Below are 16,897 nucleotides of genomic sequence, written 5' to 3' on the forward strand. Positions count from 1 at the left end.
TAATAATTTCTTGTGTCTAGAAAGGAAACCATCATAATTATTTTAGTATGAGCTGAAGATTATATATATATATATGAAATTTAATGTCAGAGGAAATTTCAGCATCAATTACTTATAGTTTCTTCATGAAATTTTTAAACAAATACATTCTAAATAAATGGCATAAAAGATTGTAAATTTTTAAAACCAATCATATTTTACTCTTTTTTTCTTTATCTAAAACACACTTGAATATTCTCTTTTCTGGAAGTTGCCTGAATAATTTCAATTATCAGTTAATTTTAAACCTTCACACATACACACACATACACACAAATAAAGAGTGATTATAAAGATGATTTCCCATGTGAACTACAATCCCACATGAAATACATTTGATTAAATACTATTTTAAAAGCAATATGTAGAGTATATACACCAAAAGCATTCCTTTTTTAAAAAAAAAATATCCAATAAACGAATGTTAAAGCAGATATATATGGGAAACTCTGGTGGCCTAGTGGGAAGAGAGTTGTGCTGCCAACTCAAAAAGAGGAGGTTCGAATCCACGAGCTGCTCCACGAGAGAAAGATAAACAACCTTCCCCTAGGCAATTTGGTCTCAGAAACCCCTGGGAGGATCAGCCTTGAGTCAGTTCGGACTCAATGCCAATGATATTGAGGCAATGGGCATGCACGTGTTAAAAGCTATAGGAATAATCCAAGTATGAAAAAGTAACCATGCACTCATGAAAAACGCAATACACATAAAATTGAATTGACAAAATAACATGCATGGAAAAAATAATGTAAATTATAATTATGTATTAAATTATATAAAAAGGAGGCCACAGGTGGTGTGAAAGGTTAAGTGCTTTACCGCTAACTGAAGAGCTGGAGGTTTGAGCCTGGTCAGGGGAGCTGGGGAACTCTCTAGTTAGACTATTGTGCTCCAGGCCTGGTGATCTACTTCTGAAAATCACACACTCAAGTCCCATGGAGGACAGGTACGCTGACACAAGAACCGTGAGTCAGAACCAACTTAACAGCATCGAGAGGGAACTCATTATTAATGTGAAATAAATTATTACCACCTGCTATCGGGGGTGAGACTATGTCATGTTTTGACAGTCTCGTGATTGGCATTAAATGGTTTCCAGGAATGTGACTTATTCGTGAGTCTTAGACTGCAGGGGAAACCAAGTAATCCGTCAGGACTCGTTGAGCTAGAGCATTCGACTACACGAGGCCCAAGGGGCAACGTGTGCCCAAAAGCAAGGACAAGAAGGCAAAGGGGGAGGCCGGGTGGGTGGGAAGAACAGATGATTGTCATGGAGCAATCTGTGTGTGAGTTGTTGAAGAGAAATTAATTTGTAAACTTTACCAAATACGTGGGAAGTATAAGATACAGGCCACTTCTGCTCTCAAGGATATTCAGTACTCTTCTTCAACATCACAACTCAAGGTATTGATTTTGTGGTCTTCCTTATTCATTGTCCAACTTTCAAACGCAAAGGAAGCAAATGAAAATATCATCTCTTGTATCAGGTACACCTATCTTTAAACTGGCATCCTTGTTCTTTAGCATTTTACAGAGGTCTCTGACAACAGATTTTTTTTCCCAATGACGCTCATCTTTTGATTTCCTGACTACTGTTACAATGGGTGTTGATGGTAGATCCAAGTCAAATGAAACTAAAGGATTCAGAAGGAGCCCAATAATGTATTAATTCACACACTCGTTTATTCAATAATTCACTTATTGCCTGTACTTCCGGCATTATACTGAAGGCTGAGGTACAACAGTGAACTCAGAACTGCCCTCAAAGAGTCTAACAAGGGGATGAGGGGCCAACAGGCAAGCAGTTGATTTAGCTGTTGTGCTCTGATGTTGTGTGCAGTCGGGTGGATTTTGACTCACACTGACCTACAGGCTGAAGCAGAACTCAGGAGTGTTTTTCAGGCTACAATCTTGACAGGAACAGATCTCTTCTGGGTCTTTTCTCTGGTAGAGCCTGTGGTGGGTTCAAACTACCCACCTTTTGGTTAGCAGCCAATTGCTTAACTATGGTACCACCAGGCTATGAAGTGGTAATAAAAGATAGGATGATGACTCTCAGAAGGAATGCTTAGAGGAGAGAGAAAAACCAGGGAGGACTTTCCATGGCATATGCAGTTTATTCATAAAGACTTGAAAGCATTAACAGAGCTAGACCACATTAAGTAGAAGCAAACAATGGTATATTAAGGCAGACAGAAAACCAGATGTGAAGGTTTTAGAGCACAAGAGAGCATAGACTAAATACCATGGATGAGATTTGGGAAAGCCAAGTTCAAGCAGAGGGTTTGAGTTGGTCACTGAGCAGAAACAGGTAGATAGGTGGGGTGAGACAGATGGCAGAAGTCTTGGACTATGGAGATAAGACTTCTAAGTAAAACCTGATCACATAGAATCTAGTGAGAAGTGAAGAATGCTGGAATATGATCAAGAATGTTTATTCTGAAATTGCAAAGGACACAGTGACAGAAGTCTGTCTACTATACTTGAATCAAACATACCATGTTGTTGTTGTTACTATATGCTGTCAAGGCAAGTATGATTAAAGTAAACCCATGAACAACGTATCTGAAACCTGCCCTATCCTGTGCCATTCTCACTATCTCCGACACATTTGAGCCCATTGCTTCTGTCACTGTATCAATTAATCTTGTTGAGAGTGCTACTCTCTTACAGTGACCCTTTCCCTTTTGAAGCATAATGTCCTTCTCCAAGAACTGACATGCCCAAAGTATGTGAGACAAAGTTTCACCATCCTTGCTTCCAAAGAGCACGATGGTTTCTTTCTCTTTTTCCAGGACAGGTATGGCACATTCAGAACTTTTTTCCAATATAATAACTCAAAGGCATCAATAATTCTTCTGTCATTCTCTGTTACTATCCAACTTTTAAATGCATATTAAAAGCAATTGAGAAGACCATGGCTTAGATCAGGTGCATCTTAGTCTTAAAGCAAATATCATTGCTCTTTAGTATTAAGGAGAGGTCCATGGAAGCAGATTTTCTCAATGTGACTTGTCTTTTGATTTCTTGACTGCTGGTATCAAGAATGTTGACTGTCAACCAAAGCAAGATGAAATCATTGACAACTTCTGCAATCATGACTATCTCTGCATCTGTCATGATGTTGCCTATTGGCCTGGTGGTTAAGAACTTTGGTTTTCTTGATGTTGAGATGTAATCCATACTGAAGGTTGTAGTCCTTGATCTTCTGTAGCAAGTGCTTCAAGTTCTTCCCTTTACTCAGCAAGCAAAATTGTGTCATTTACACAATGCAGATTTTGATGAATCTTCCTCCAATCCTGAGGACACACTTTGAATTATTTGTTTAGTGTACAGACTGAATAGGTATGGAGAAAGAATACAACTCTGCCTCATACTTTTCTTGATTTTAAACCATGCAGTATTCTCTGGCTCTGTTTGCACAACAAACTCTTGGTCTAGGTACAAGTTTTATATGAATACAATCAAGTGTTTTAGGAGTCCCATTATTCTCAGTGTTAGCCATAACTTGTTATAATCCACACAGTCAAATGCCTTTGCATGGTCAATAAAACACAAATACACATCCTTCTGGTATTCTCTGTCTTCAGCCAAGATCCAACGAAAATCAGCAATGATATCCCTGGTGCCATGGCCTCTTCTAAATTCTGCTTGAATTTCTGGCAGTTCTCTGAGATGATTTTTTCTAGCCATACCTGAATAATATTCAGCTAGATTTTGCTTGCATATGATCTTAATGAAACTGTTCTATAATTTCAACATTTGGTTGGATCATCTTCTTTGGGAATGAGAATAAATATGAACTCCTGGAATGATGTCACAGATGTTAAAAAGGCATTTGATAAAACATGTCCATCATTCCTAATAAAAATACTGCGTAATTTAAGAGTTGATGTAATAAATGTAATAAAATCATGTTGTTGTTGTAGTAGTTACTGATTGCTTTTGAGTCGAGTCTGACTCATAGCAACCCTATGAACAAAAGGCCTGAAGACACTCTACAACTATTGACATTTATCAAAGTTCATAGAGTTTACAGAGGCATGTTGTTTGGAATTGGATGCCACTTCCAAAATAAAATAATAAACCAATATTATCCTAGAAAGAAAATGCAAAGTCCTTTAAATGAAAGGTAGAAGCTGGACAGGTTTGCCAGAAGCCACTAATTTAACTTTTTTTTTTTATAGTATCAGCAAATGTAATGGAAAATAAGTGGTATAAATGGCAGGAGAGACAAAATTCTTTTTGTCAATGAGATTATATACTGTTAAAAAGCCGAACAAACTCTAGTAACAACCATACTAGAATTAACACAATATTTGAGCTAGCCATAAGTTCTCAGATAAAGAAAAAGGAAAATATTCTATCCACAGTTAGACAAGAACCATAACACATCAAGGAGTAAATTTGAAAGGAAAGACACTGAGTATATACAAAGGAAGATCTTGCTGAAGAATATAAAGCAGTACAAAAAAATGAAAAGCCATGCCATGTTATTTGAAAGGAATTTTCTATTATAAATTGTAAATTCTTTAATCCAACAGGAAGTTGTCAAGAGAAATGGTTTAACTCAAGTATCGGTGTCGTCGTCATTATGTGCCATCAAGTCATAGGCAACTTCTAGTGACCCTATGAACGAAAGACCTGAACGCTTGTATAACTTTCATTCTTTCTCTAGGTTCATAGGGTTTCCAGAGGCAAGCTATTTCAGAAGTAGATACCACTCCTGCTTCCAAGCTTGTTTTAATCGGGGAGCTCCACCAAACTCTGCCCACCATGGGTAACCATTATCTTATTTGACACATCAGTGTCACAGTGTTCAGCTTCACAGCAACCATGAGTTACCTCTGTACAGCAAGTGTCATATAAAATTTAAATTGAGTTTCTATCTGTTTTTTGAGGTATTATGTGTGTGAATGTGTCCTGTTGTCCCACTTGAATTATACTTTGTTGGGCATAGAACTTTAGGTGGAGAAACTTATTTTCCGTAAGGAACCTTCTCCTCTAGTTTTCATGTTACTCTATAGTATTGGAAGCAGGAGTGGCATCCACTTCCTAAACAACAAGCCTCTAGAAACTATGAACTCTGAGAAACGACGATAGGCTTTAGGTCTTTTGTTCATAGGGTCACTGTGAGTTGTGCTCGACTTGGTGGCTATCAACAACAACAATCATATAACATATACAAAACTACAATTCAAAGAAATTAAAAACTAAGGTGAAAAAGTTAATTACACCTTAGATTTCAAAAAGTAAAAAAAGAAAAAAAGAACTTAGATTAAAAAAATACAAATATCTTTGAATAAAATCCAAGAGACTACATCTGGAACCACATGGAATTAAGAGAGAACTTTGTTGTTTAACAAATCTAAGAGGTTATAAACAAAGTGAGACATTTCAACAAATGAAATGGGGTTTTTTGTATATAAAAAAAATCATAAACAAATTCCTCGAAACCGATTTAAAAGATAACCCAGCTGAGAAATGAGCAAAGAATAGAACTAATTCATATAATCTGAGAAATGTAAATTAATGTACTATTGCAAATTCATTTTATACTTATCAGACTGGCAAAAATGGAAAAGGAAAACTACCACCTCTATCTGGTAGGACTGACTGAAAATGTACTTTCCTAAAGGCAGAAATATGGTTTGACAGTAGCCACCAAAATGAAGCCACTCTGCTAACCCAAAGCCTGTCCTTCTCTAATGGTTCAAGTTCACCATCAACTCCCCAGGAGAAAGATGGACAGTCTCCGCCAGAACAATTTCCAGCCCTGGGAACGCCCTGCAGGATCAGCGGTGAGTCAAAACAGATTTAGGGACAACGAGAAAGAGGAAACAAGATTAAAATGAAAACATGCAGGCATATGCTTTGAATATTCCTAGGAAGCTATTAGCCCTGATGGCAGAGTGGAGGGTCAGCGTATGTGAGGAAGACCCTCAATGAGATGGATTAGCGCCAACAAGCTCCAGTATGTCAGAGATGATGAGAATGGCACAGGACAGGACAGAGTTCGGATCTCTTGTTCATAGGGTCAGTTTGAGTCACGCTTGACTCGATGGCACCTAACAACAACAACAACAGGCATTTCTTAATGAAACATAGTAGAGTTCATGAGGATGGCACAGGATCAAACAAAGCTTCATTCCGTTGTAATCAGGGCAACTATGAATTGAAGCTGATGCAATGGTACCTAACAAGTATTTCTATTTCTTCATAACATCACATTGACCTTGAAACCCTGTGGAGCACACTTCTATTGACACACATGTGTCACCATGAGTGGGGTAAACTTGACTGCAATTTTTGGTTTTGTTTTAATTAGTCTCACATCCTAAGAAGGAACTGAGGAGTGCGCTGAAACCAACTCCTCCACTTTACAGCTGATGAAACGCAGCCAGGTCAGGTAAATTCTCGGCTCACCTCTTATTCATTCTGTTCTTCAGATGGAAAACATTATTTTCTATCCAATAAATAAATGCTAAACCGCCAAGGAGAATATTTCTTTAGTTACTAAAAACACTTGTAGTTATATATAAAAATCACCTCTATATTTAAGAACTGAATTGAAAGGTATACAGTCTGTGTATATTCCGTTATCTAAACCTGTAGATCCACTGGTTACAATCTGAAATTCTTATTATCAATCACTAATTTAGTTGTAGTCTTTATTCAATCAACATTTCCTAAACAAACAGAATGTATGCAATGATCAACAGTGGTTCTTATCCCCAAGGGAGCTCACCATCCAGTGGGAAACGCCACAGGCTGTAAAACAGGCCAGACTGCAATACAAACCAAGTGCAGAAGGAATAGTTCATTGTGGCTGGGATTTCAGGGACAGCTTTCAGAGTGACATCTGAAAGGGGCCATGTGAGAAACAAGATTTCTGGTGAAACTCAAGAGCAAATGCTAAGAAGTAGCACGTTTGAGGAAATGATCAGAAGAGAGGCCAATCCAGGAAGAGCACAATAAGAGTTAAAATTAGAAATTCTCATGTTCCAATCTAAAGTTTGTAAATTCAACTGAAGTGGAAGATAATCTGCCACCTTAATTAATGTCTGTAACATATAGCAGTCAGTGTGTCCAGGGTAAGCCTTGACCAACTAAGTCATTTTGTTCAATTCATGAAATAGTTTCAGCATATTACCATGTGTCGTCCGGGGTCTAAATCTCCCATCATTCCTTTCAGATGCGTGTTTTCAGTTCTGACAGCTTTATATTTCATATCTATGACCTAAAAGAAGATTAGTACACAATAGGTTTATGTGAAATTCATTAAAAACCCCTTCTAATTCTGAGCAAGCGATTTTTTTGTTAATATCCAAATATTTTTGGAGTGTTAGTGAAAAGAAATACATGTCTTCTTATTCAGTATCATCATAAAACAGCTACTCTCATTCATTTCTGACCTGTCCTGACATAGTAGCAGGTTCTACATTACTCTCCTTTTCTCTATCGATGCTAAATTAAAAAGCAGAGATTTACAAGAATGAATCATTTATTTTTTCCTTCCAGTTCCAAAATTCCAATTCTCATTTATATTTTTATACTACATTTAAATTATCAAGAATAATACTTTTTAAAACATGCATGAATAACACTCTTCATTACTTCATTTTTATTACACACAATATATGATTTTGAATGTTAATTCTGTTCTTCCTAATTCTCTCTGCCAAATTGCCTCCTTTTTTTCTGTAGCGTAACTACTTCATTTTCTCTCTGAATGTATTTCCCCTTTCCTGCTGTCTTCTATATAGTACTTATATACAGTATTCTCTGCCCTTTTATTAATCTAGGCTTATTTCCATTGAAAATATTTCCTTTAAGAAGACTGTTGTTCCTAAACTACAAAAATATATTATATGCTCTATGCCAAAGATCTAGAAAATGCAAAGATCATAAAGGTTCAAATAACAATCACTGATATGGTAACTACTCAGATCATTGTTAGCATCTGGTGGCCCAGTGGTAAGGAGTTGCACTGACAACCCACAGGCACAAGGTTTGACTCTACCATCTTGGATTTCTGTAAGATTGACAGCCTCTGAAAACCCGACGGAGGGTCACTATGAGTTGGTTTTCTACTGGCTGCCACATAACCACAACAATATCCTCCTCAAAATGTGAGAATATTTGTTTGTTAAAGTTACATGCTTGTGGTATTTCTGTTCTAACAGCACTAGATAACTAATACATTGCAGTATTTTCCTGTATGTTGTATGAATTAATAACATTTTAAAGTTTATTTTAGTGGACCAAATGTTGAATCTTTCTGTTTTCTTATGGGACAGGATTTTTTCCCCACTTCTTTTTCTTGTGTACCATCAAATAGCATCTGACTGGCACAGGAGGAGACTGTCTTTCCTCCAGTGAAGCATCTGGTGGATTCGAACCACGTACCTTTGGGATTGCAGTGTAGCTTCTTTACACTGGGCCACCAGAGCTCCCTGGGATAGGATTTCAATAACTGTTCTATTTTGAAGTGACCCTATCATGCTTTAAAGTTTTTTAAGGGAACATGGAAAACTTACAGAATTGGGGTTGGGAGAACAGATAAATCTCATGCCTTCAGGAGAGGTCACCATTTGGTGATAAAAGAGAGAAAACAAGGAAGAAGCAGAAAGGAAAGAAGGAAGAATGGAGAGAACATGGGCCATGGGGGACGAGAGATAAAGAAAGAGGGAGGGAATAAAGAAGCTTAAACAATAAACTTGGAAGCTGCCCGCTGTAATTTAACAGCACAATGGTACAGCTATTGTTCTCCTGCATGTAGCATGCTATGCGCTGAATACATAGGCACTGGTATTTATGCCTCCACCATTCATTATTGAAAATCCAAAAATAAGTATCTGAGATGGGGCAGTGGGAAGTGCTCAAGACTACAGAGTTTTCAAGAGTAAACTCTTAATGGAAAGGAGGCTCTAGAAATTCAGGAAGAGATCTTTGACTAGATCATATTGTGTGAAGTCATCAGACTGCTTTCTGCAGGAAACTAATAGGGTGAGAATGAATTAAATTATATTGCACCACCTCTTTATATGTCATGAATATTATAATGTGATGCCACAAAGCATTTCTGTGATGTCAGCCTTGGAAACCATGACAAGAAGAGCAATACTGTTGTTAGTTGATACTGAAGGTGACTCTGAGGACAACATCATCTGGACAGTGCAGTCCCTGCCCGCATACCTGCTGTTTCGCCAGCATCTTCTCTTTGATCTCTAACTCCACTTTTAACTGCTTTTCCAGGAGGGCGGCCTTCTTCATGACAGCTGCTATAGTGACCTCCTTCTGATGAAGCTCTGCTGTGAGCTCAGAGATTTCACCCCTCATTCTCTCCTGCTCAGAGCTGTGGTACTCGTCCCCCGCATAGAGCTGGCCCCTTATCTGCAGCAGGGACATTCCAGGAAACAGTAACAATCCTTTTATTTACAGTGCCACTGAGAGCTTTTATTGCCTATATATTTTTCTTAATACCTACTCTTTACAAGAAGGTGAAGAAAGCATTCTCAAACACTTAGGGAGAAAAATTTGCCTTAGAGAAGTTAAATGACTTATCTAAAGTTTTAACACTAATTACCTAGGCTCCTGGCTTTGAAATCAGTGCTTTCTGACTAAATTATACTTCAATTTATGGTGAAATGCTAATTATGCTTTTCATAATTACATTGTAATAAACTCTCAAAGTATCCACAAAAATGCATTGGCTCCTTCTTTGCTTAAGCCTGTGTATATCTCCTCTCTTATACTCTTAATCTTGGCTGGTCCTTGGATTTGAAACTTCTCAAGCATCCTGGATTTCTCCTTAACCTCATCATCTCAGTCCAATCATGCAGGGAAGTCTGTCAGTTCTATGTCACCATGTCTTAAACCTGGCCTTTGTTCTCTATTCCTACAACCTCTGCCTTAGAGTAGCCTCTCTCCATCATGCTTGAACCACGTGACCTCCCCACCATTCACTGTTTCTAATCCTAGAGATTTAGAAACAAAGTTGACAAGAACAACAAAAAAGTTGCCAGTACAGTGAGAAACAGAAATAGAAACAATTTTAGTAACATAATAATCAATATCAGGAAAGAGGCTACAGTGAAGAGCATGCATGGAAAGAATTCCCAGAGCAGAAAGACATTAGAACTGAATGCTGAAGGAGGAATGAGTCAATTGGGAGATGATAATGGCGGGATTCCAAGCAAAGGATGCAGGGATACTATGGAATATTGGTCCTTATATGACAGAGATATTTCACTCAGCATAATGTCCTGCAGGGTCACCCATGTTGTGTAATGTTTTATGAGTCATTGTTTTTCAGTGCTGCATAGCATTCTCTTGCATGACTATACCAGTTTTTTCATTGCAGCATTGTTATAAAGCAAGTCTGACATGTGGGCTTGGGAAGAGAATAGGTTGAGAGGGGATAGATAATGAACATTGCACCACAGCAGATGAAGAAAGGAGCTGTTTAAAAGAAATACATAATTAGGCAACAGACCAGATAAGAAGTACACTGCAAAGAGGACTGGCGGAGAGAGGTAATTAATTGCACAACAATTTAAAAAACAAAAAAGTGAACTGGGAGATGGGGAAAGGAAAGAGAGGGGATAAAAATGTGCAACAATGAATGAATTAAAATCTAATTTTTCTATAAACTTTTTTTAAAATCACAAAGGAAAAAATTATTTTAAAAAACAAATAATAATAACCTCCCAAAGGATATAAAGTAAGAAGAGCCCGAGAAGCCAAAGGAGTGTGGAGGACCTGGAATGGTTGTGAGAACTCAGGCCAGAGCCCTAAGCAGAGGCCATCCACCAGGGATTTGTTTGCATTTGCCTCAGACTACTGATTTATGGAACTAGTTTTTAAAATTTCATCTTTGAACTTTTCAGTATATATCTTAAAAAAAGAACATAAAGCAAGAATAGCACCATATTTAACCACAATTTCTGGAGATCATCAATTATCTAGTCAGTATGAAAAGTTACTATTGAGTAAAAAAAATCTTAATAAATGCTTTTTTGACTTTGTTTTGTTGAATTAAACAGTAGTAGCTAAGTATGACCCTGTACATCGAGACTGGCTAAAATGTCTTCGCATAGTCTCTTTCTCATCTGTGCTTGTATGTGTTCTAAGTTGTTGCTGCATATCGTAGAGTCCGAACCAACTCATGGCTGACCCTCCAGCAGGGAGTTAATCCCATGAGAGAAGACTGTCCGTCCTTCTCCCGCAGAGCAGCTGGTGGCATTGAACCATGTGCTTTCGGGATTGTAAAGCAGCTCCTTGCCACTAGGCTACCAGAGCTTCCTGTGTTCTCAGTACTGTCCATTAATCACTGAATTGAATCCCCACAACTCTCTGAGATCAGGTGCAATGACTCTATTTTGCAGATTAGAGAATTAAGGTAAATTTGTTTTACATGCACATCATAGGAGCAAGGCAGTCTGACTCTAGAGGCTTACCTATGGCACTATGCTACCTGTTGGTGGGCCAACTCCTAGAAGATGGCTCGATCTGCCATAGAAGCAGGGTTATACAATGTATATGAACTTTATATGTAAACCGGTATTTTTTTAAAACCGTATTAATATTAAAAAAAAAAAAGCAGGGTTCTAGGAATGTTCCCTAAGGTGGATGACCTAACACGAATGTGCACACATCCAGAAAGCAAATTTGGTCCATTGCCAGATTTATAGCTGCCAATCTGTCCTCTAAATCTATTCTTACTATTACCTTTTTTTTTTTTTTTTTTTAGAATTTCCGAGTTGGACATAACCTTAGAAATCACATGGTAACTTCTCAGAATTTTACAGATGAAAAAAGAAAAACAATTCTCAGGGAAAGAAAGTGGCTGAAATGATTTATATCATGGGAGCAAAGAAGATATAAAGTCTTGATTCCAAGCCTAAGGGTAATATTACAAGTCTCTTTTAATCTAGCTGATCTATTTCCAGGGTTTATTCCCTTGCAATTTGTTTGATGAAGCAGCAAGATTATTTGTTTTGCAAAGTTTGTTCTAGAGTAATACAATTATGTTGAATAAAAGTATTCAAAATACTTGAAGAGTGTAGCCAATGTTATTTAGTTATACATGGAGAAATTGTCTGATGGGTGTATGCTCTTCTTCGTACATTTTAATAAAATTTTAAAAAGGTAAAGAAACCAGATGAAGGGAAACAGAAATGTGCAAAGTTGGGCTTTGAAAGTAGGGGAGTTTAGTATGTTCCTGTTCAAATAAACTTTTAAAGTGTAAAAAAATTTAAAATGCTATTATGAAAAAGGAGTAAACAGTTAATTTTTTTGCAACACTTTAATGTTAAAGCAACAAGCTATTCTGCAAAGCTTCTTTCTAAATTAGATTAATTTACCTGAACACCAAGTGATTTCTGGCTTTATTAAAAAGGCCTATTTTATCACAAAATGAATTACTGAAAATAGCTTTTTACTGGAAAAAAAGAAAATGGAAATCAAACACTTATAAGATTCATAATACGTGCTTCTTGTTGGTTTTATTACAAGAGAATGGAAATGCTTTCCACAAACACTTCTTGGAAATGATAGCTATTTATATACAATCTATTTATTCCCTTTTCTGAACAACACTGCACAGTCTAGTGGGGTCCAATAGCCTAGAAAGAGATTTGTCCCTCATAGTCCCTCCTTCCACAGGAAAACTGTGGAAAATAGTAGATTCTTTATATTAGCCAAGGTTTTATTACTCTATTTCTATGAGATTCAGAATAGTGTTACTACAGTTTGGGTCACTTTAATCAATCTTTTCTCACAATGCATCTACTGAGGACATGAGGCAGGGATGATGTTTTAAAGTTATGTTTTTAACTATCAGCAAAATCAGCTTCATGGGTTTACACACTATAAAGTGCTCAAAGTATAAAGAAGATAGTAATGTATTGGTAACACCTTTGTACACAAAAGGCTGGTGGGTCAAATTCATCAGCTGTGCAACAGGAAAAATGGGGATGTCTCCTCCTGCAAGGATTTACAGCCTCAGAAATTCAGGCCACTATGAGTTGAAATCCACTCCATAGTAGCAGGTTTTGATTAGGTTTCTACACATAACCTCAAATATTCCCTTGATGGGTATTTGAGAGACGGAATTTATGTTTCACAGCATCCTATTTCCTGCAGGAATCTGAAGAATAGTAACAGTCCTACTAGATGCTCAATATAAATCTGCTGAATTTACACAAACAATTCAAGTTATGTGTCTCTACAGCTGTGAGAGAACCTCGCCTTATTAGTGTTACTTACTCAGTGTGAGACTGCTGGTAAATAAAAACCATGGCCATCTTTTTTATACTTTAAATTGTAAAATTTATAAATCTAAATTGTTTAGATTGTTTGTTGTTGTTAGGTGCCACTGAGTGGAGTATGACTCATAGTGGCCCTATAAACAAAAGATCTGAACTCAGTCCTGTCCTGAGCCATTCTCACACTTCCTGACACACAAGAGTGAATTGCAGTAGTCATCATGTCAATCCACCTGGATGAGGGTCTTCTTCTTTTTTGCTGACCCTCCACCCTTTCCAACATCATGCCCCTCTCCAAGCAACCTAGCACCTCCTAGCAACATGTCCAAAGTATGTGAGATGAAGCCTCATCATTCTTGCCTCTGGCTGCACACTCTCCAAGACATATCTGTTCATTCTCTCCGCTGTCCACGGGATATTCAGGGCTCTTCTCCAACACCACAGCTCAAAGGCATCAATTCTTTTTCTGTTATCCTTATTTATTGTCCAGCTCTCAGATGCATAGCTAGTAACTGGAAAGACTATGGCCTGCATGAGACACACCGTGGTCCTCAAACTGACATCACTACTTCTCAAGAATTTGGAAAGGTCCCTAACTATAGATTTTCCCTGTGCAATGCCTTTCCATATTTTCTGACTGCTAGAGTGTTAACTGTGGATTCAAGCAAGATATTCAGATCCTCACACTATAGGCAAGAGAGGTAAATACTAACTATGATAAACTCATGAGAAGAAAATGCCATTACTGGTTTTTGCTAGAGAAGACAAGATACAGTTTTGTATGAGAATAAAGCCACTAGCTGCTCCATGGGAGAAAGATGGGTAATCTGTTCAATTAAAACGGTCTCTGAAAACCTGTGGAGGCTCAGCTATAGGTCAGTTCTAGCAATTACACTGCTATGTATATATCCTAAAGGAATAAGAACTTTGGCATGAAATTATAAATGCACACCCATGTCCCCTGCACCATTATTTAGAATAGCAAAGGGGTAGAAACAACCCAAATGTTCATCAACAGACAAACAGGTAAAGTATTCACACAATGGAGTACTGCCCAACATTTAAAAACAACAAACAATTATCAAAATGCTGTATAACATGTATCTAGAGGATATGCTGACTGAAAAAAGTCAGTTACAAAAGGACAAATATTGTATAAGACTTTTTCATCTTTTGGTCATTGCCATTGAGTTAGAATCAACTCATAGTTGACCCTCCAGCAGATTTTCAAAGGTTGTAAATCACACAGGAGATTGCCCATCTGTCTTCACAGGGGAGCCAGTGGATTAGAATTGCCTGCTTTTGGGCTGGAGGGTCAGCTATGAGTCACTTCCAACTCGCATGTTACAACAACTACTGTTCTAAAATAAACCCACCTTTCTCTCCTAATGTGCTGAGTAAACATGAGCTCTTCCCCACTCCCTTAACCTAACTTGCAAATGATCTTCCCCTCCTTGAGGCTGATTTGGGAAGTTCATACCCCCATCTTCTATTTAAGAGAATGTTAGAAATCTGCCTTTTCTGTTGTGACCCCTATCTCAAGACTGGTTTCTCCAGCAGCAGGCAGGCAGCAGAAATGGTAATTTTCTGATAACCATGGAAAACCCAGTAAGTGGATGCCCAGAATTTGTAGGTATTGTAGTTAATGTTACAAAATGAGATGACAGAATGAATGTCAAAATGCTTTGTGAACTTTCACTTAAATCACAACAAAAACCTGTGTGTATGTAAGAGTGTGTATGTAGATGTGTCCTCTCATTCTTTTCTGTACCTTATTCAATTCCTTTTCATGGTTTGGTTGATCAGGAGCCACTGAAAACAATTCTTTCCTTTTCCTTTCTGTTTCTTTACTATGAGGTGAATAAGATGCTTCAAGTCTGTAAAACAAAAAGAACAAAAAGATTAACTTAGTAAACTGTTTTGATTCTATTATTAATTTAAACCATTGTTGATTACAGAGTTATGTCATTAGTGTGTCAGAAACATGTCTATTTACAGAATCTACAAGTTTGAATATATTCAGATTATACTAGTATTTCTGGATAAGAAGAAAAGGTGATAATAAACTAGTTTGGGAACCCATTAAAAAAGAAAGGCAATACATTAGTCTTGCTTTTGCATAGTAAAAAGGAATTATGAAGGGAGAGCCCGGGGGGAACAATTACTCCATAAAAGTGATTAAAAAAGTGATTAAATCTGACAGTCTTAACCATAGAGAGCTCAAATATATCCATTCTTCGGCTCCTTAATTTATAAAATGGAATTGCAACCACAAATGGACACTAAAGGAAAAAAGAAAAAATTAGTATTAAAAAAAAAAATCACATTTCCTCCAGGAAGTATACTACTTCCTACAAGCAAGTAATGTTCACTTTTAAAAATGAGGTGAGTTTATAAAATGAAAATAATTAAAACACAAAATCAATGATAACTAGCAGAGAAAAGAGCTCTGGTGGCCTACTGGGTAAGGAGCTGGATTGCTAACCCAGAATATGCACTTCAATTCTAACAGCTGCTCTACTAGCAATTAGGTTGAACAAAAAGACTGCATTGGCAAAATCTGAGTAAGTTCACAATTTTAGGCTTGATGACACATAACATTTTAAAAGGAGCTCTGGTGGTTTAGTGGTAAGGAACTGTGCTGCTTACACAAAGGTATGTGGCTCGAATCCACCAGCTGCTCTGCTGGAGAAAGATGGGTAATTTCCTCCTGTGGGATTAACTGCCTCTGAAAACCCACTGGAGGGTCAGTTATGGGTCAGTTTTTGACTCTATGTACACAACAACAGGCAGGAAAAAGAGTACGGTTTTGGTTTTTGATATTAGGCTTTACTAATTTGAGTCAGACCTGACCCAGAGCTGACTCTCCAGTGAGACTTCAGGGGCAATAAATTTCACGGGAGCTCTGGTGACCCAGTGGCAAGAGCTGTGCTGCAATCCTGAAGGCATGTGGTTCGAGGCCACCAGCTGCTCTGTGGGAGAAGGCTGGGCAGTCTCTTCCCAAGTGATTAATTGCCTTTGAAAATCTGCTGGAGGTCAGCTATGTGTCAGTTCTGACTTGACACAACCACAGCAAATCTCATAGGAGGAGACTGCTCTTCCTTCTACTACAGAGCAGCTGGTGGATTAAAACCATATGCCTTTGGGATTGCAGTGCAGCCACTAGGTACTCTGGCCACCAGGACTCAATATTAATAGTCTTTTCCCTATGCATGTGTATGTAAAAATGAAGCTGTTTTCCATACAACCAGGATATACTTGTATACATTATTTTGAAAATAACTTTTGTTTGCCACTTAGAAATATATTTTGATTGTTTGCCATCTGAATGTCTTCTTTGGTGAACTGTCTGTTCATATCCTATGCCCATTTTTCAATTGGGTGATTTACCTTTATCTTGTTTGTGGTGCTCAAGTATTTTCTAAATTCTAGATATAAGTCCCTTATCTGACATGTCATTACTTTTTCCCAGTTTGTGGCTTCCCTTTTACCCTGTAGAGAAGTTTTTGGATGTGCATAGGGATTTGATTCTTAGAAGGTCTCATCCATCTATTTTATCCCCTCCTGGTTGTAGATTTTTCAGGATG

At 37.6% G+C, this 16,897-nt stretch overlaps 1 protein-coding gene across 1 annotated transcript in view; it reads right to left on the reverse strand.

Moving 5' to 3' along the window:
• The window catches only part of CCDC67 (coiled-coil domain containing 67), a 141,089-nt gene that overhangs the window by 18,154 nt on the left and 106,038 nt on the right, over nucleotides 1-16,897 (reverse strand). The window contains exons 8-10 of the mRNA XM_006897180.1: nucleotides 15,082-15,187; nucleotides 9,238-9,435; nucleotides 7,193-7,279 (exon numbers count right to left, since the gene is read on the reverse strand). Coding sequence (XP_006897242.1) covers nucleotides 7,193-7,279; nucleotides 9,238-9,435; nucleotides 15,082-15,187 — 391 coding nt within the window. The remainder of the gene's footprint in view (nucleotides 1-7,192; nucleotides 7,280-9,237; nucleotides 9,436-15,081; nucleotides 15,188-16,897) is intronic.

The sequence above is a fragment of the Elephantulus edwardii genome, unplaced genomic scaffold (assembly GCF_000299155.1).
Source record: "Elephantulus edwardii isolate Elephantulus edwardi_28Jun2011 unplaced genomic scaffold, EleEdw1.0 scaffold00203, whole genome shotgun sequence".
Lineage (NCBI taxonomy): Eukaryota > Metazoa > Chordata > Mammalia > Macroscelidea > Macroscelididae > Elephantulus > Elephantulus edwardii.